At 45.9% G+C, this 20,827-nt stretch overlaps 1 protein-coding gene across 4 annotated transcripts in view; it reads left to right on the forward strand.

The window, feature by feature from the left end:
* LOC109887346 (A disintegrin and metalloproteinase with thrombospondin motifs 3) overlaps positions 1-20,827 on the forward strand; it is a 157,807-nt gene that overhangs the window by 79,495 nt on the left and 57,485 nt on the right. For 3 of the 4 annotated variants that reach the window (XM_031816174.1, XM_031816173.1, XM_031816170.1), the window contains exons 5-6: positions 13,723-13,806; positions 20,263-20,419. In XM_031816174.1, the coding sequence (XP_031672034.1) occupies positions 13,723-13,806; positions 20,263-20,419 (241 nt within the window). The remainder of the gene's footprint in view (positions 1-13,722; positions 13,807-20,262; positions 20,420-20,827) is intronic. The other variant, XM_031816171.1, reaches the window with a different exon arrangement.

Consider the following 20,827-nt stretch of genomic DNA (forward strand, 5'->3'; position numbering starts at 1 on the left):
TGGCTCGCTGGCCAGACTGATCTCCTCCCCCCCAGTGTGTATCGACATGATAGAGTAGTAACAGCTTTGTTGCTGGCTCGCTGGCCAGACTGATCTCCTCCCCCCCAGTGTGTATAGACATGATAGAGTAGTAACAGCTTTGTTGCTGGCTCGCTGGCCAGACTGATCTCCTCCCCCCAGTGTGTATAGATTCCCCCTCAGGGCCTAGTTGTTACTGTACTAGTCTCCTCCTCTCACATAGTGGACGTTGAAACATTACGTATCCCTCGCGCCTCTCTCTCTCTCTCTCTCTCTCTCTCTCTGAATGTTGATGGATTACTAATGAAAGAGAAAAACCTCTCAGTTTGTTCATTACAGTCTCAGGCAGCTCCTACCACCTTAATCTGATTCCACAACCCTAATCCACCAAGTCAGATTTTCACAGGGTGCTGGTTTCACTCTGTAACAGTTACCATTTGGGTCCAGCAGGGTGGTCTGATTAGCTGCACTAGACCTGTCACTGTTCTTAAATGGCACCCTATTCCCTAGGACTGCTTGTTAAACGTTGTGCACTATATAGGGAATAGGTTTTCCATTTGGGAGGCAACCACTGTGAGTTGACTGGGAGTGGAGAGGGGGGGGGTGGGGGGAGGGCCGTGGCGGGATGGGGCTGGACTTCTGCTTTGCATGGCAGCCAATCAGAACACACATCCACCCGACTAGAGGATCTGCTGCTGTTCAGCCCTGCTGGTCTGCTCTGCCAGGCCAGGCTGACACTAACACAGCATATTAAACAACTTCAGGCAACAATGAATGTCTGTTGAGGAGGCCTGCTGCTCTGTGGTCCATCTGTTGATGATTCCATAGCCTACTGTCTGTTGAGGAGGCCTGCTGCTCTGTGCTCCATCTGTTGATGATTCCATAGCCTACTGTCTGTTGAGGAGGCCTGCTGCTCTGTGGTCCATCTGTTGATGATTCCATAGCCTACTGTTGGTTGAGGAGGCCTGCTGCTCTGTGATCCATCTGTTGATGATTCCATAGCCTACTGTTGGTTGAGGAGGCCTGCTGCTCTGTGGTCCATCTGTTGATGATTCCACAGCCTACTGTCTGTTGAGGAGGCCTGCTGCTCTGTGGTCCATCTGTTGATGATTCCATAGCCTACTGTTGGTTGAGGAGGCCTGCTGCTCTGTGGTCCATCTGTTGATGATTCCATAGCCTACATATTTTACTTTTGACAAAACAACTTCCAGGCCTCCCGGATAGCGCAGTGGTCTAATCTCTGTGCCACCAGAGATTCTGGGTTCGAGTCCAGGCTCTGTCGCAGCCGGCCGCGACCGGGAGGCCCATGGGGCGGCGCACAATTGGCCCAGTGTCGTCCGGGTTAGGGAGGGTTTGGCCGGCAGGGAAATCCTTGTCTCATCGCGCACTAGCCACTCCTGTGGCGGTCCGGGCGCAGTGCACGCTGACCAGGTCGCCAGGTATAAGGTGTTTCCTCCGACACATTGGTGCGGCTGGCTTCCGGGTTGGATGGGTTGTGTTTTGGAGGACGCATGGCTCTCGAGAGCATGGCTCTCGACCTTCGCCTCTCCCGAGTCCGTACGGGAGTTGCAGCGATGAGACAAGGCTGTAACTACCAATTGGGGAGAAAAAAGGGTTAAAAAAAGAAAAGAAATACAACTTCCCTGGGTAGCTGAAACCTGCTGGGTACCTGCTGGGTAGCTGCTGGGTAGCTGAAACCTGCTGGGTAGCTGCTGGGTAGCTGAAACCTGCTGGGTACCTGCTGGGTAGCTGCTGGGTAGCTGCTGGGTAGCTGCTGGGTAGCTGAAACCTGCTGGGTAGCTGCTGGGTAGCTGAAACCTGCTGGGTAGCTGAAACCTGCTGGGTAGCTGCTGGGTAGCTGAAACCTGCTGGGTAGCTGCTGGGTAGCTGCTGGGTAGCTGAAACCTGCTGGGTAGCTGAAACCTGCTGGGTAGCTGAAACCTGCTGGGTAGCTGCTGGGTAGCTGAAACCTGCTGGGTAGCTGCTGGGTAGCTGAAACCTGCTGGGTAGCTGCTGGGTAGCTGCTGGGTAGCTGAAACCTGCTGGGTAGCTGAAACCTGCTGGGTAGCTGAAACCTGCTGGTAGCTGCTGGGTAGCTGCTGGGTAGCTGAAACCTGCTGGGTAGCTGCTGGGTAGCTGCTGGGTAGCTGAAACCTGCTGGGTAGCTGAAACCTGCTGGGTAGCTGCTGGGTAGCTGCTGGGTAGCTGAAACCTGCTGGGTAGCTGCTGGGTAGCTGCTGGGTAGCTGAAACCTGCTGGGTAGCTGCTGGGTAGCTGAAACCTGCTGGGTAGCTGCTGGGTAGCTGCTGGGTAGCTGAAACCTGCTGGGTAGCTGAAACCTGCTGGGTAGCTGCTGGGTAGCTGAAACCTGCTGGGTAGCTGCTGGGTAGCTGAAACCTGCTGGGTAGCTGCTGGGTGGCTGCTGGGTAGCTGAAACCTGCTGGGTAGCTGCAACCTGCTGGGTAGCTGCTGGGTAGCTGCTGGGTAGCTGAAACCTGCTGGGTAGCTGCTGGGTAGCTGCTGGGTAGCTGAAACCTGCTGGGTAGCTGAAACCTGCTGGGTAGCTGAAACCTGCTGGGTAGCTGCTGGGTAGCTGAAACCTGCTGGGTAGCTGAAACCTGCTGGGTAGCTGCTGGGTAGCTGAAACCTGCTGGGTAGCTGCTGGGTAGCTGCTGGGTAGCTGAAACCTGCTGGGTAGCTGAAACCTGCTGGGTAGCTGAAACCTGCTGGGTAGCTGCTGGGTAGCTGAAACCTGCTGGGTAGCTGCTGGGTAGCTGAAACCTGCTGGGTAGCTGCTGGGTAGCTGCTGGGTAGCTGAAACCTGCTGGGTAGCTGAAACCTGCTGGGTAGCTGCTGGGTAGCTGCTGGGTAGCTGAAACCTGCTGGGTAGCTGCTGGGTAGCTGCTGGGTAGCTGAAACCTGCTGGGTAGCTGAAACCTGCTGGGTAGCTGCTGGGTAGCTGCTGGGTAGCTGAAACCTGCTGGGTAGCTGCTGGGTAGCTGCTGGGTAGCTGAAACCTGCTGGGTAGCTGCTGGGTAGCTGAAACCTGCTGGGTAGCTGCTGGGTAGCTGCTGGGTAGCTGAAACCTGCTGGGTAGCTGAAACCTGCTGGGTAGCTGCTGGGTAGCTGAAACCTGCTGGGTAGCTGCTGGGTAGCTGAAACCTGCTGGGTAGCTGCTGGGTGGCTGCTGGGTAGCTGAAACCTGCTGGGTAGCTGCAACCTGCTGGGTAGCTGCTGGGTAGCTGCTGGGTAGCTGAAACCTGCTGGGTAGCTGCTGGGTAGCTGCTGGGTAGCTGAAACCTGCTGGGTAGCTGAAACCTGCTGGGTAGCTGAAACCTGCTGGGTAGCTGCTGGGTAGCTGAAACCTGCTGGGTAGTCGAAACCTGCTGGGTAGCTGAAACCTGCTGGGTAGCTGAAACCTGCTGGGTAGCTGAAACCTGCTGGGTAGCTGCTGGGTAGCTGAAACCTGCTGGGTAGCTGAAACCTGCTGGGTAGCTGCTGGGTAGCTGCTGGGTAGCCGAAACCTGCTGGGTAGCTGCTGGGTAGTCGAAAGCTGCTTGGTAGCTGCTGGGTAGCCGAAACCTGCTGGGTAGCTGCTGGGTAGCCAAAACCTGCTGGGTAGCCGAAACCTAAATCCACTGTGCTTCCGATTATAGTCACGGAATCACGGAATCCAAAACCAATGATAGATAGCTATGCCTACACCTTGATACTGAATACTGCATTGTTGGGAAAGAGCTTACAAGTAAGCATTTCACTGTACAGTCGTGGCCAAAAGTTTTGAGAATGACACAAATATTAATTTCCACAAAGTTTGCTGCTTCAGTGACTTTAGATATTTTTGTCAGATGTTACTATGGAATACTGAAGTATAATTACAAGCATTTCATAAGTGTCAAAGGCTTTTATTGACAATTACATGAAGTTGATGCAAAGAGTCAATATTTGTAGCATTGACCCTTCTTTTTCAAGACCTCTGCAATCTGCCCTGGCATGCTGTAAATTAACTTCTGGGCCACATCCTGACTGATGACAGCCCATTCTTACATAATCAATGCTTGGAGTTTGTCGGAATTAGTGGGTTTTTGTTTGTCCACCCGCCTCTTGAGGATTGACCACAAGTTCTCAATGGGATTAAGGTCTGGGGAGTTTCCTGGCCATGGACCCAAAATATCGGTGTTTTATTCCCCAAGCCACTTAGTTATCACTTTTGCCTGGATGGTTGCCTGGATGGTTGGGAGAAGTTGCTCTCGGAGGATGTGTTGGTACCATTCTTTAGTCATGGCTGTGTTCTTAGGCAAAATTGTGAGTGAGCCCACTCCCTTGGCTGAGTTTCTACAAACAAGGTAAACACTGTAGCTCTTCTGGTTAAGCCACTGGCTTGCTGTGTCTGAAATAGCTCTACCCACCCAAATCCCACCAATCCTTCCCAGCCACCAGTACAGAATGTGGAGCTGGTACAGTACCAAAATCACCCGGGCCAAGGAACTGATTAAAGCACATCCTGCCTGGACCAAGCCATGCTAGGAGCCTGCAGAGCCTGCGAGGTGCCTACCAGGAACAAGCCATGCTAGGAGCCTGCAGAGTCTGTGAGGTGCCTGCCTGGACCAAGCCATGCTAGGAGCCTGCAGAGCCTGCGAGGTGCCTACCAGGAACAAGCCATGCTAGGAGCCTGCAGAGCCTGCGAGGTGCCTGCCTGGACCAAGCCATGCTAGGAGCCTGCAGGGCCTGCGAGGTGCCTACCAGGAACAAGTCATGCTAGGAGCCTGCAGAGCCTGCGAGGTGCCTACCAGGAACAAGCCATGCTAGGAGCCTGCAGAGCCTGCGAGGTGCCTACCAGGAACAAGCCATGCTAGGAGCCTGCAGAGCCTGTGAAGTGCCTACCAGGAACAAGCCATGCTAGGAGCCTGCAGAGCCTGTGAGGTGCCTGCCTGGAACAAGCCATTCTAGGAGCCTGCAGAGCCCGTGAGGTGCCTGTCTGGACCAAGCCATGCTAGGAGCCCGTGAGGTGCCTTGCCTGGACCAAGCCATGCGAGGAGCCTGCAGAGCCTGTTAGGTGCCTGTCTGGACCAAGCCATGCTAGGAGCCTGTGAGGTGCCTGCCTGGACCAAGCCATGCTAAGAGCCTGCAGAGCCTGTGAGGTGCCTGCCTGGAACAAGTCATGCTAGGAGCCTGTGAGGTGCCTGCCTGAGCACAATGGCTGTGTTGTTAGAGAAAACCCACGAGGGTTTTGTCCATGTTGATGTTTTGCTGTACACAAGACAGGCAGGTAGGGAGAGATATACAGTACCATTCAAAAGTTTGGACACCTACTCATTCAAGGGTTTTTCTTTATTTTTACTATTTTCTATATTTTAGTGAAGACATCAAAACTATGAAATAACCCATGGAATCATGTAGTAACCAAAAAAGTGTTAAACAAATCAAAATCTATTTCAGATTTGAAATTCTTCAAAGTAGCCACCCTTTACTATTACTTGCATAAAATTGGCATTCTCTCAACCAGCTTCACCTGGAATGCTTTTCCAACAGTCTTGAAGGAGTTCCCACATATGCTGAGCACTTGCTGGCTGATTTTCCTTCCCTCTACGGCCCAACTCATCCCAAACCGTTTCAATTGGCTTGAAGTTGGGTGTTTGTGGAGGCCAGGTCATCTGATGCAGCACTCCATCACTTTCCTTCTTTCCGTCAAGTAGCCCTTACACAGCCTGGAGGTGTTGGGTCATTGAAAAACAAATGATAGTCCCACTAAGTGCAAACCAGATGGGATGGCGTATTGCTGCAGAATGCTGTGGTAGCCATGTTGGTTAAGTGTGCCTTGAATTCTAAATAAATCACTGACAGTGTCACCTGCAAAGCACCCAGACACACTCACACGTCCTCCTCTATGCTTCACGGTGGGAACAACACATGCGGAGATCATCCATTCACCTTATCTGCGTCTCACAAAGACACGTTGGTTGGAACCAAAAATCTCGAATTTGGACTTTCATGTGTTTAACACTTTTTTGGTTACTACATGATTCCATATGTGTTAGTTCATAGTTTTGATGTGTTCACTATTATTCTACAATGTATAAAATAGTAAAAATAAAGAAAAACCTTTAAATGAGTAGGTGTTCTTAATCTTTTGACTGGTACGGTATGTCCCTCCAGCTATCTTACAGCTGCTGTGCTCATTGCTGTGAGCCAGCTGGACAGAAACAATCCCATTCTGAATGAGGCTCTGTGTGTAGTGAGGTCAGCTGAGCAGAGGCAGAGCAGCCATTGGCTGTTTGGGATGCATTCCAAATGGAACCCTATTTGACCTATTAGCTTTATAATGCAGTACTTTTTGACCAATTGAGTAGTACACTATGTAGGGAATAGGGTGTCACTTGGTTTGGTACCTCCCTTTTTTAAAATATAAATCAAATTAAAAAGACTGGATATATTTAAAGACTGTATGCAGGAGATTTAAACTGCATCAGTAGTATGTATATTCAGTAGGTACTACATTAGTCTGACACAAGTTTATTGAAATGACATTGAATAACATTTATGATGTTTAGAGTATGTTCCACTATGGCTGGAAAAGGCTGTGGCTATTTCTGATGTTTGTCCTCATTGTTCAACCAACAGCTGCTCAGTTTTAACGTCCAGCATCAACCCGACATTTATTTATTGTTTATTTATTTATTGTCGGAACTAGAAGCACAAGCATTTCGCTACACTCGCACTAACATCTGCTAACCATGTGTATGTGTCAAATAACATTTGATTTGATTTGATTTGATGTGATTTATACAGGTCAGCATTCAACTCAGTATGGAGATCTGAGTACATTACATCACACAAAGTCAAGGGGAATCTGGGGTCATCTTGCCTTTACTTTACCTATACAGTGTTTCATTAAATAGCTGATTTACTGTTCTGGAAGTGAATGAATAAGGCTGTTTGGTTGATGTGTAGCCTAGTCTACGTTCCTTTGTTGTGTAAATGTTGGATCGTTGCCAAGTTCCAGTCTTGCGTCAGTTACACAGTCCTGTATATGTTTATACTGTGGTGTTTTAAACAGTGTGTGCTGTCCTGCCTATTGACATTTAGCTTATCATTTATCTAGTGTGTTAGACATCTCTTCCCCTCTTAATTCAGCGGTATGTGTTCACAGATAGAAGGCTGATAGATGGTTGATGTGTCCTTGGGGAGAGGGTGAACATCACGTCTTGTTTTGGAGAACTTGGTGTAGACTGTCCCCCAGCTGGGTTTATTTACATCCACGTCATAGTTACAGAGAGAGAGACAAGCAAAACAAAAATGCTTCCTAATTCCGGTTCTGTAATGTGTAAGGAGCATCACCGTACTTAGTGACCTGAGAGGCGGCATGTGCAGCGCTCGCCTTTATCACTGTGACTGTTTATGACTTACTGGGATAATGACATCATCGACAGGCAGGCCATCCCAGGGCCTTCCTCGGCTGTGTTTAAAGCATCACTCGAAAGCAACGTGCATCAGCTCAGACCTCCAGTATTCTGTTAAACAGGAGAGAGACTGTCACTAACACAAATAAATCAATATGGCCGACCTTCGCTCTACTGGGAGGAGACCATTTGACCTAACTCACCATGGTCTAGTGGTGTTGAGACATAACTGGTCTAGTGTTGTTGAGATATATCTGGTCTAGTGTTGTTGAGATATATCTGGTCTAGTGTTGTTGAGACATATCTGGTCTAGTGTTGTTGAGACATATCTGGTCTAGTGTTGTTGAGACATATCTGGTCTTGTGTTGTTGAGACATATCTGGTCTAGTGTTGTTGAGACATATCTGGTCTAGTGTTGTTGAGACATATCTGGTCTAGTGTTGTTGAGATATATCTGGGCGTTTGTGTGTGTTGAAACATTTCCGGGCTTGTGTGTGTGTGTATTTTGAAACATGTGGGTGTGTGTGTTTGTGATGGTTTCTGCACACTATTGTTAAATTATGCTTTGAAGGTAACTTTGAACAGGCATAAAACTGGAAGACAATAACATCTATCTTCCATGTTTGTTGTGGTCAATATCCTATATAATCAAATCAAATCAAATCAAATCAAATCAAATCAAATCAAAAATCAAATCAAATTTATTTATATAGCCCTTCGTACATCAGCTGATATCTCAAAGTGCTGTACAGAAACCCAGCCTAAAACCCCAAACAGCAAGCAATGCCTTATTATTATATTATTATATTATTTAATATTATTCTTATTATTCTTATTATATTCTTATTATTCTTATTATATTCTTATTATTACTATTATTATTATTATATTCTTATTTTATTCTTATTCTTATTTTATTCTTATTCTTATTTTCGTATTATTATTATTATATTATTATTATTATTATTATTATTATTATTATTATTATTATTTTATTGTTATTATTTTATTATTATTATTATTATTATTATTGTTATTCTTATTATTCTTCTTCTTCTTATTTTATTATTATTATTATTTTATTATTATTATTATTATTATTATTATTGTTAATATTATTATTATTATTTTATTATTATTATTATTATTATTATTATTGTTATTATTATTATTTTATTATTATTATTGTTAATATTATTGTTATTATTATTATTATTATTTTATTATTATTATTATTATTATTATTATTGTTATTATTTTATTATTATTATTATTATTATTATTTTATTATTATTATTATTATTATTGTTATTATTATTGTTAATATTTTTTTTATTATTATTCACAAAAACTGTCTAGTAACCGCAGCCAGTACATCAAGTTCATGTTTGGGCAGACATACAAAGTTCAAAACAAACCAACCATAGAAGACTGATTGTGTGTATAGCTTACATATATATTTTCTAGGACAACAGGTTAAAGAGTCACCTGTGAGAAGATAAAAAGAATTAGAAATGTTGTTTTTCTGACGTGTAACTCAATGAACCCTGTGTCTCCTGGTCCCTACTGGTCTCCAGTCAGCTGACTCGGCATGTTGATAATCAGGATCCATAACCAAGCGGGACTGTTCCTGTTCTAAGACTTCTATATGTAGCTATGGAAACAGAACCAAGCGGGACTGTTCCTGTTCTAAGACTTCTGTATGTAGCTATGGAAACAGAAACAAGATTCCAAATCCCTCCACCCATCCCTGGTTCTTTTCCTCAAACCCGCATTCAGCAAACCACAAATGGAAGCTGTTGATTGGCTATATAGGACCCTGGAGGGCGTGTTGACACGTAGTGGATGGTTTGATGAGGATTAAACATGCTCGGATGGAAATGTTACTCAGTCTGCGTCACAAATGGCTCCGTATTCAGTAGTGAACTATGTTTGACCAGAGCCTTATGGGTTGAGTAAACCTGGGGGGGAGGGGGGGGGGGAGTCAACTTAAAATGGTCTGTTTGCTCAACTTGTCTCATATGTTCATTAAACTATAAATTATTATTTGGGCATCTTAACTAAAAAAAAGTGCATCTGGTTATAAGCACATAAGTTATAATATATAATGTTTTCAATGTAGTTATTTGACACACATTTACATAGTGCATGTTCATTTATATAAAAGTCCTCACCTGGGATTTGAACTCACAACCTCTTGGTTTACATCGTTCCAATCTTCCTGCTAAACCACCATGTCTGCCTGTTATCAATTAATCTGACTATCCTCTCGTCATTGATTTACTGTGTTGCAGTCATCATTCCAGAGCATCATTATGGGGCCGTGTTGCACCAGCATGACAAGCACTCACTGTGGACAGCAGAATCCCATTACCAGCCAGCCACCCACTGTGGATAGCAGCATCCCATTACCAGCCAGCCACTCACTGTGGACAGCAGCATCCCATTACCAGCCACCCACTGTGGATAGCAGCATCCCATTACCAGCCACCCACTGTGGATAGCAGCATCCCATTACCACCCACCCACTGTGGATAGCAGCATCCCATTACCAGCCACCCACTGTGGATAGCAGCATCCCATTACCAGCCACCCACTGTGGATAGCAGCATCCCATTACCACCCACCCACTGTGGACAGCAGCATCCCATTACCAGCCACCTACTGTGGATAGCAGCATCCCATTACCAGCCACCCACTGTGGACAGCAGCATCCCATTACCACCCACCCACTGTGGACAGCAGCATCCCATTACCACCCACCCATTGTGGATAGCAGAATCCCATTACCACCCACCCACTGTGGACAGCAGCATCCCATTACCAGCCAGCCACTGTGGACAGCAGCATCCCATTACCACCCACCCACCCACTGTGGACAGCAGCATCCCATTACCAGCCACACACTGTGGATAGCAGCATCCCATTACCACCCACCCATTGTGGACAGCAGCATCCCATTACCAGCCACCCACTGTGGATAGCAGCATCCCATTACCACCCACCTACTGTGGACAGCAGCATCCCATTACCAGCCACCCACTGTGGATAGCAGCATCCCATTACCAGCCACCCACTGTGGATAGCAGCATCCCATTACCACCCACCCACTGTGGATAGCAGCATCCCATTACCACCCACCCACTGTGGACAGCAGCATCCCATTACCAGCCACCCACTGTGGACAGCAGCATCCCATTACCAGCCACCCACTGTGGATAGCAGCATTCCATTACCAGCCACCCACTGTGGATAGCAGCATCCCATTACCAGCCACACACTGTGGATAGCAGCATCCCATTACCAGCCACCCACTGTGGACAGCAGCATCCCATTACCAGCCAGCCACTGTGGACAGCAGCATCCCATTACCAGCCACCCACCCACTGTGGACAGCAGCATCCCATTACCAGCCACCACCCACTGTGGACAGCAGCATCCCATTACCACCCACCCACTGTGGACAGTAGCATCCCATTACCACCCACCCACTGTGGACAGCAGCATCCCATTACCACCCACCCACTGTGGACAGCAGCATCCCATTACCAGCCACCCACTGTGGATAGCAGCATCCCATTACCAGCCACCCACTGTGGATAGCAGCATCCCATTACCAGCCACCCACTGTGGATAGCAGCATCCCATTACCACCCACCCACTGTGGACAGCAGCATCCCATTACCAGCCACCCATTCCATGTTTGCAAAACCAAACCATCAGAGAGCAGACACACACACACACACACACACACATTCTCTCTGTAGAGGGGATTGCTTCCACTCCTGTGCTGTCGAGTGGAAGCACATTGGTGTGAACTATTGAGCCAAGTGGATCAGTGTTCAGTGGGAGTGTTTGTCCTGTCGGGTTCTATGTCAGATTATTACAGGTTATTGTTCAGAAGGAGTGTTTGTCCTGTCAGGTTCTATGTCAGATTATTACAGGTTATTGTTCAGAAGGAGTGTTTGTCCTGTCGGGTTCTATGTCAGATTATTACAGGTTATTGTTCAGCAGGAGTGTTTGTCCTGTCAGGTTCTATGTCAGATTATTACAGGTTATTGTTCAGTGGGAGTGTTTGTCCTGTCAGGTTCTATGTCAGATTATTACAGGTTATTGTTCAGTGGGAGTGTTTGTCCTGTCAGGTTCTATGTCAGATTATTACAGGTTATTGTTCAGTGGGAGTGTTTGTCCTGTCAGGTTCTATGTCAGATTATTACAGGTTATTGTTCAGTGGGAGTGTTTGTCCTGTCCGATTCTATGTCAGATTATTACAGGTTATTGTTCTGTGGGAGTGTTTGTCCTGTCAGGTTCTATGTCAGATTATTACAGGTTATTGTTCAGTGGGAGTGTTTGTCCTGTCAGGTTCTATGTCAGATTATTACAGGTTATTGTTCAGAAGGAGTGTTTGTCCTGTCAGGTTCTATGTCAGATTATTACAGGTTATTGTTCAGTGGGAGTGTTTGTCCTGTCAGGTTCTATGTCAGATTATTACAGGTTATTGTTCAGCGGGAGTGTTTGTCCTGTCAGGTTCTATGTCAGATTATTACAGGTTATTGTTCAGTGGGAGTGTTTGTCCTGTCAGGTTCTATGTCAGATTATTACAGGTTATTGTTCAGTGGGAGTGTTTGTCCTGTCAGGTTCTATGTCAGATTATTACAGGTTATTGTTCAGTGGGAGTGTTTGTCCTGTCAGGTTCTATGTCAGATTATTACAGGTTATTGTTCAGCGGGAGTGTTTGTCCTGTCAGGTTCTATGTCAGATTATTACAGGTTATTGTTCAGTGGGAGTGTTTGTCCTGTCAGGTTCTATGTCAGATTATTACAGGTTATTGTTCAGCGGGAGTGTTTGTCCTGTCAGGTTCTATGTCAGATTATTACAGGTTATTGTTCAGAAGGAGTGTTTTATCTGGCTTATCCTTCTGGGGGGGTCAGTCCTGGCTGCATTATCCTCCTGGAGGGTCAGTCCTGGCTGCCTTATCCTTCTGGAGGGTCAGTCCTGGCTGCATTATCCTCCTGGAGGGTCAGTCCTGGCTGCCTTATCCTTCTGGAGGGTCAGTCCTGGCTGCCTTATCCTTCTGGAGGGTCAGTCCTGGCTGCATTATCCTCCTGGAGGGTCAGTCCTGGCTGCCTTATCCTTCTGGAGGGTCAGTCCTGGCTGCCTTATCCTTCTGGGGGGGTCAGTCCTGGCTGCCTTATCCTTCTGGGGGGGTCAGTCCTGGCTGCATTATCCTCCTGGAGGGTCAGTCCTGGCTGCATTATCCTCCTGGAGGGTCAGTCCTGGCTGCCTTATCCTTCTGGAGGGTCAGTCCTGGCTGCCTTATCCTTCTGGAGGGTCAGCCCTGGCTGCCTTATCCTTCTGGGGGGTCAGTCCTGGCTGCCTTATCCTTCTGGAGGGTCAGTCCTGGCTGCCTTATCCTTCTGGGGGGGGTCAGTCCTGGCTGCCTTATCCTTCTGGAGAGGCAGTCCTGGCTGCCTTATCCTCTGGAGGGGCAGTCCTGGCTGCCGTATCCTTCTGGAGGGGCAGTCCTGGCTGGCTGCCTTATCCTTCTGGAGGGGCAGTCCTGGCTGGCTGCTGTATCCTTCTGGAGGGGCAGTCCTGGCTGGCTGGCTGGCTGCCTTATCCTTCTGGAGGGCCGGCCCTGGCTGGCTGCCTTATCCTTCTGGAGGGGCAGTCCTGGCTGGCTGCCTTATCCTTCTGGAGGGGCAGTCCTGGCTGGCTGGCTGCCTTAACCTTCTGGAGGGGCAGTCCTGGCTGGCTGGCTGCCTTATCCTTCTGGAGGGGCAGCTGGCTGGCTGGCTGGCTGGCTGGCTGCCTTATCCTTCTGAAAGCTAAACAAACGACCAGCTGTGTTTTTGCCAGATGTGACGTGATGTGTACTCTTTGATGTATGCCTGTGTACTATGAGCTATCATCAAATCGCGTATTAAGAAGCACACTATGAGAGGATGAATCTAGCATCAGAAGCAATCTCATATGGGACCATGTCCCAAATGGAACCCTATTCCCTATATAGTGTACTACTTTTGACCAGGGCACATGATTGTTACCATTGGCGTGACAATGACCATAAGAGTTTGCATGACAGCACAAACAGATATGAGACCAGGCTATAGACTCCTTCACCCCTTAGTGGCTGTGGGGTGGAGCGAACCATGCACCACATTCCTAAGGTCTGTCCAATCTACCAACTCAGCGGAGGGCCTACTCACCCTCAACTCAGCAGGACCCGAAGCAATGGCTTGGCTAAAGGAATTCACTAAATAAATAAATTGATGTTGTTTATTTCTCTGGCTGCTTCCCTTAGGTTGATGAGATCTACCACGATGAGTCCTTGGGAACCAACATCAACATCGTCCTCGTCCGCATGATCATGGTCGGGTACAGACAGGTAAGACTTCTCATCTTCCTGATCATGGTCGGGTACAGACAGGTAAGACTTCTCATCTTCCTGATCACTGTCAGGTACAGACTGGTAATACTTCTCATCTTCCTGATCACTGTCAGGTACAGACAGGTAAGACTTCTCATCTTCCTGATCACGGTCAGGTACAAACAGGTAAGACTTCTCATCTTCCTGATCACTGTCAGGTACAGACTGGTAAGAGTTCTCATCTTCCTGATCACTGTCAGGTACAGACTGGTAAGACTTCTCATCTTCCTGATCACTGTCAGGTACATACAGGTAAGACTTCTCATCTTCCTGATCACTGTCAGGTACAGACAGGTAAGACTTCTCATCTTCCTGATCACGGTCAGGTACAGACAGGTAAGACTTCTCATCTTCCTGATCACGGTCAGGTACAGACAGGTAAGACTTCTCATCTTCCTGATCACGGTCAGGTACAGACAGGTAAGACTTCTCATCTTCCTGATCACTGTCAGGTACAGACAGGTAAGAGTTCTCATCTTCCTGATCACTGTCAGGTACAGACTGGTAAGACTTCTCATCTTCCTGATCACGGTCAGGTACAGACAGGTAAGACTTCTCATCTTCCTGATCACGGTCAGGTACAAACAGGTAAGACTTCTCATCTTCCTGATCACTGTCAGGTACAGACTGGTAAGAGTTCTCATCTTCCTGATCACTGTCAGGTACAGACTGGTAAGACTTCTCATCTTCCTGATCACTGTCAGGTACAGACAGGTAAGACTTCTCATCTTCCTGATCACTGTCAGGTACAGACAGGTAAGACTTCTCATCTTCCTGATCACTGTCAGGTACAGACAGGTAAGACTTCTCATCTTCCTGATCACGGTCAGGTACAGACAGGTAAGACTTCTCATCTTCCTGATCACGGTCAGGTACAGACAGGTAAGACTTCTCATCTTCCTGATCACGGTCAGGTACAGACAGGTAAGACTTCTCATCTTCCTGATCACGGTCAGGTACAAACAGGTAATACTTCTCATCTTCCTGATCACGGTCAGGTACAGACAGGTAAGAGTTTATATTACACCCGTCGCTTGTTCTGTCTCTCTCGTCTCGTTCTCTCTGTCTCTCTCGTCTCATTCTCTCTGTCTCTCTCGTCTCCTTCTCTCTGTCTCTCTCGTCTCCTTCTCTCTGTCTCTCTCGTCTCCTTCTCTCTGTCTCTCTCGTCTCCTTCTCTCTGTCACTCTCATCTTCTTCTCTCCGTCTCTCTCGTCTCGTTCTCTCTGTCTCTCTCACTATTTCTTTCTCTCTCTCTCCAGGGGCGATAATGGGTGGCCATTGGAAATCAACTAATTGTGTCACAAATAGTGTTGAAATTGGCTTAAACTAGGATGCATTGTATTGAATAACTGTTTCAACTGTTAATTTGTATTTGCCCTAATTTATTCAAATCAATCCATTTGAAATGATCCATCTTGATCCATACAGTGCCTTGCGAAAGTATTCGGCCCCCTTGAACTTTGCGACCTTTTGCCACATTTCAGGCTTCAAACATAAAGATATAAAACTGTATTTTTTTGTGAAGAATCAACAACAAGTGGGACACAATCATGAAGTGGAACAACATTTATTGGATATTTCAAACTTTTTTAACAAATCAAAAACTGAAAAATTGGGCGTGCAAAATTATTCAGCCCCCTTAAGTTAATACTTTGTAGCGCCACCTTTTGCTGCGATTACAGCTGTAAGTCGCTTGGGGTATGTCTCTATCAGTTTTGCACATCGAGAGACTGAAATTGTTTCCCATTCCTCCTTGCAAAACAGCTCGAGCCTAGTGAGGTTGGATGGAGAGCATTTGTGAACAGCAGTTTTCAGTTCTTTCCACAGATTCTCGATTGGATTCAGGTCTGGACTTTGACTTGGCCATTCTAACACCTGGATATGTTTATTTTTGAACCATTCCATTGTAGATTTTGCTTTATGTTTTGGATCATTGTCTTTTTGGAAGACAAACCTCCGTCCCAGTCTCAGGTCTTTTGCAGACTCCATCAGGTTTTCTTCCAGAATGGTCCTGTATTTGGCTCCATCCATCTTCCCATCAATTTTAACCATCTTCCCTGTCCCTGCTGAAGAAAAGCAGGCCCAAACCATGATGCTGCCACCACCATGTTTGACAGTGGGGATGGTGTGTTCAGGGTGATGAGCTGTGTTGCTTTTACGCCAAACATAACGTTTTGCATTGTTGCCAAAAAGTTCAATTTTGGTTTCATCTGACCAGAGCACCTTCTTCCACATGTTTGGTGTGTCTCCCAGGTGGCTTGTGGCAAACTTTAAACAACACTTTTTATGGATATCTTTAAGAAATGGCTTTCTTCTTGCCACTCTTCCATAAAGGCCAGATTTGTGCAATATATGACTGATTGTTGTCCTGTGGACAGAGTCTCCCACCTCAGCTGTAGATCTCTGCAGTTCATCCAGAGTGATCATGGGCCTCTTGGCTGCATCTCTGATCAGTCTTCTCCTTGTATGAGCTGAAAGTTTAGAGGGACGGACAGGTCTTGGTAGATTTGCAGTGGTCTGATACTCCTTCCATTTCAATATTATCGCTTGCACAGTGCTCCTTGGGATGTTTAAAGCTTGGGAAATCTTTTTGTATCCAAATCCGGCTTTAAACTTCTTCACAACAGTATCTCGGACCTGCCTGGTGTGTTTCTTGTTCTTCATGATGCTCTCTGCGCTTTTAACGGACCTCTGAGACTATCACAGTGCAGGTGCATTTATACGGAGACTTGATTACACACAGGTGGATTGTATTTATCATCATTAGTCATTTAGGTCAACATTGGATCATTCAGAGATCCTCACTGAACTTCTGGAGAGAGTTTACTGCACTGAAAGTAAAGGGGCTGAATAATTTTGCACGCCCAATTTTTCAGTTTTTGATTTGTTAATAAAGTTTGAAATATCCAATAAATGTCGTTCCACTTCATGATTGTGGCCCACTTGTTGTTGATTCTTCACAAAAAAATACAGTTTTATATCTTTATGTTTGAAGCCTGAAATGTGGCAAAAGGTCGCAAAGTTCAAGGGGGCCGAATACTTTCGCAAGGCACTGTATATCCTTCCATCTTGAGCCATCCAGACTCACAGCAAACATCTCCAATCCAAAATTAAATCTAGAATCGGCTTCCTATTTCGCAACAAAGCATCCTTCACTCATGCTGCCAAACATACCCTTGTAAAACTGACTATCCTGCCGATCCTTGACTTCGGCGATGTCATTTACAAAATAGCCTCTACTCAGCAAATTAGATGTAGTCTTTCACAGTGACATCCGTTTTGTCACCAACGCCCCTTATACTACCCACCACTACGACCTGTATGCACTCGTTGGCTGGCCCTCGCCTCATATTTGTTGCCAAACCCAATGGCTCCAGGTTATCCATAGGTCTTTGCTAGGTAAAACCCTGCCTTTTCTCAGCTCACTGGTCACCATAGCAGCATCCACCCGTAGCACGCGCTCCAGCAGGTATATTTCACTGGTCACCCCCAAAGCTAACTCTTCCTTTGGCCGCCTTTCCTTCCAGTTCTTTGCTGCCAAAGACTGGAACGAATTGCAAAAATCACTGAAGCTGGAGTCTTATATCTCCCTCACTAACTTTAAGCATAAGCTGTCAGAGCAGTTTACTGAGCATTGCACCTGTACACAGCCCATCTGTAAATAGCCCACCCAACTACCTCATCCCTATATTGTTTGTTTTTTTGTTGCTCATTTGCAACCTAGTGTCTCTACTTGCACATTCATCTTCTGCACATCTATCACTCCAGTGTTTAATTGCTAAATTGTAATTATCTCGCCACTATGGGCTATTTATTGCCTTTACCTCCCTAATCTTACTACATTTGCACGTACTGTATATATATTTTTCTGATGTGTTATTGAATGTACGTTTGTTTATCCCATTTATCCCATGTGTAACTCTGTGTTGTAGTTTGTGTCGCACTGCTTTGCTTTATCTTGGCCAGGTCGCAGTTGTAAATGAGAACTTGTTCTCAACTGGCCTACCTGGTTAAATAAAGGTTAAATAAAAAATATACAGTGCCTTGCGAAAGTATTCGGCCCCCTTGAACTTTGCGACCTTTTGCCACATTTCAGGCTTCAAACATAAAGATATAAAACTGTATTTTTTTGTGAAGAATCAACAACAAGTGGGCCACAATCATGAAGTGGAACGACATTTATTGGATATTTTAAACTTATCAAAAACTGAAAAATTGGGCGTGCAAAATTATTCAGCCCCTTTACTTTCAGTGCAGTAAACTCTCTCCAGAAGTTCAGTGAGGATCTCTGAATGATCCAATGTTGACCTAAATGACTAATGATGATAAATACAATCCACCTGTGTGTAATCAAGTCTCCGTATAAATGCACCTGCACTGTGATAGTCTCAGAGGTCCGTTAAAAGCGCAGAGAGCATCATGAAGAACAAGAAACACACCAGGCAGGTCCGAGATACTGTTGTGAAGAAGTTTAAAGCCGGATTTGGATACAAAAAGATTTCCCAAGCTTTAAACATCCCAAGGAGCACTGTGCAAGCGATAATATTGAAATGGAAGGAGTATCAGACCACTGCAAATCTACCAAGACCTGTCCGTCCCTCTAAACTTTCAGCTCATACAAGGAGAAGACTGATCAGAGATGCAGCCAAGAGGCCCATGATCACTCTGGATGAACTGCAGAGATCTACAGCTGAGGTGGGAGACTCTGTCCACAGGACAACAATCAGTCATATATTGCACAAATCTGGCCTTTATGGAAGAGTGGCAAGAAGAAAGCCATTTCTTAAAGATATCCATAAAAAGTGTTGTTTAAAGTTTGCCACAAGCCACCTGGGAGACACACCAAACATGTGGAAGAAGGTGCTCTGGTCAGATGAAACCAAAATTGAACTTTTTGGCAACAATGCAAAACGTTATGTTTGGCGTAAAAGCAACACAGCTCATCACCCTGAACACACCATCCCCACTGTCAAACATGGTGGTGGCAGCATCATGGTTTGGGCCTGCTTTTCTTCAGCAGGGACAGGGAAGATGGTTAAAATTGATGGGAAGATGGATGGAGCCAAATACAGGACCATTCTGGAAGAAAACCTGATGGAGTCTGCAAAAGACCTGAGACTGGGACGGAGGTTTGTCTTCCAACAAGACAATGATCCAAAACATAAAGCAAAATCTACAATGGAATGGTTCAAAAATAAACATATCCAGGTGTTAGAATGGCCAAGTCAAAGTCCAGACCTGAATCCAATCGAGAATCTGTGGAAAGAACTGAAAACTGCTGTTCACAAATGCTCTCCATCCAACCTCACTAGGCTCGAGCTGTTTTGCAAGGAGGAATGGGAAACAATTTCAGTCTCTCGATGTGCAAAACTGATAGAGACATACCCCAAGCGACTTACAGCTGTAATCGCAGCAAAAGGTGGCGCTACAAAGTATTAACTTAAGGGGGCTGAATAATTTAGCACGCCCAATTTTTCAGTTTTTGATTTGTTAAAAAAGTTTGAAATATCCAATAAATGTTGTTCCACTTCATGATTGTGTCCCACTTGTTGTTGATTCTTCACAAAAAAATACAGTTTTATATCTTTATGTTTGAAGCCTGAAATGTGGCAAAAGGTCGCAAAGTTCAAGGGGGCCGAATACTTTCGCAAGGCACTGTAAATATATTCTCCTCAAGCACAAGAACACTCTCCAGGCGGTTGCTGTAAAAACAATAAATATGCCTCCCAAATGGTAGTCTTTTCCCTATATAGTGTACTACCTTTCCCTATATAGTGTACTACCTTTCCCTATATAGTGTACTACCTTTCCCTATATAGTGTACTACCTTTCCCTATATAGTGTACTACCTTTCCCTATATAGTGTACTACCTTTCCCTATATAGTGTACTACCTTTCCCTATATAGTGTACTACCTTTCCCTATATAGTGTACTACCTTTCCCTATATAGTGTACTACCTTTCCCTATATAGTGTACTACCTTTCCCTATATAGTGTACTACTTTTGACCAGGGATGGTAGTACACCCTAGGTACAATAACTAATAATAACATTATGTTTTAGTCATGGAGCAGATACTCTTATCCAGGGCAACTAAAAATCAGTGCTTTCAACTCAAGTAGCTAAAACAAGCATGCTGATCCCGATCATTGCAGGTAAAACCATTTTGAAGTAGTCATCTATGTGCTGAATGAGCGCTAGTATGAGTAATAATGATGATTAAACACTGTGAGACGATCCTATTCAGCAGGTATGGTAGGCTGTTAGTCTGAGGGCCTGCTGTTTGGGGTATCAACTCCTTGTCGCTCATTGGCATAAATAGGACAGCAATGGAGTTGGCAAGAGCACAAACAGATCTGGGATCAGGCTCGTAGATTGTTTCTGAAATGAGAACGGTATTCTTCTTTCCTCAGTCCATCAGCCTGATCGAGCGTGGGAACCCGTCCCGTAGCCTGGAGCAGGTGTGTCGCTGGGCCAACACGCAGCAGCGCCGGGACCCCGATCATGCTGAGTACCATGACCATGCCATCTTCCTCACAAGGCAAGATTTTGGTCCCGCAGGTATGCAAGGTACTGTATTTCTCTCGATCGAAGACCTGTGCAGACTGATACGACAGATATCTCCTTCCATTCACAAGGGTTGGCTCCTTTCAAGGCTAGCTCAGGTAAGGTCTCTGGAAACTTGACAGAGTTGGGGTCAGTTTCAATTCCAAGTCCATTCCGGAAGTAAACTGAAATTCCAATTCCGGATTTTTTTTCTCCCTTATTGCTTTTCAATTGGAATTGGATTGTCAGTTTACTTCCGGAATTCTTTGAATAGTGATGGACTGGACCTCAACCATGCTCGGAACTTACAGGGAAGCAGGCAGCTGCTGCTGTGGTCCAGAAATGAATTCCATCCCAAGTGGCACCCTATTCCCTATATAGTGCACTACTTGTGACCAGAACCCAATGGGCCCTGCCCAAAAGTAGTGCATA

This window comes from Oncorhynchus kisutch, unplaced genomic scaffold (genome assembly GCF_002021735.2).
Source record: "Oncorhynchus kisutch isolate 150728-3 unplaced genomic scaffold, Okis_V2 scaffold754, whole genome shotgun sequence".
Lineage (NCBI taxonomy): Eukaryota > Metazoa > Chordata > Actinopteri > Salmoniformes > Salmonidae > Oncorhynchus > Oncorhynchus kisutch.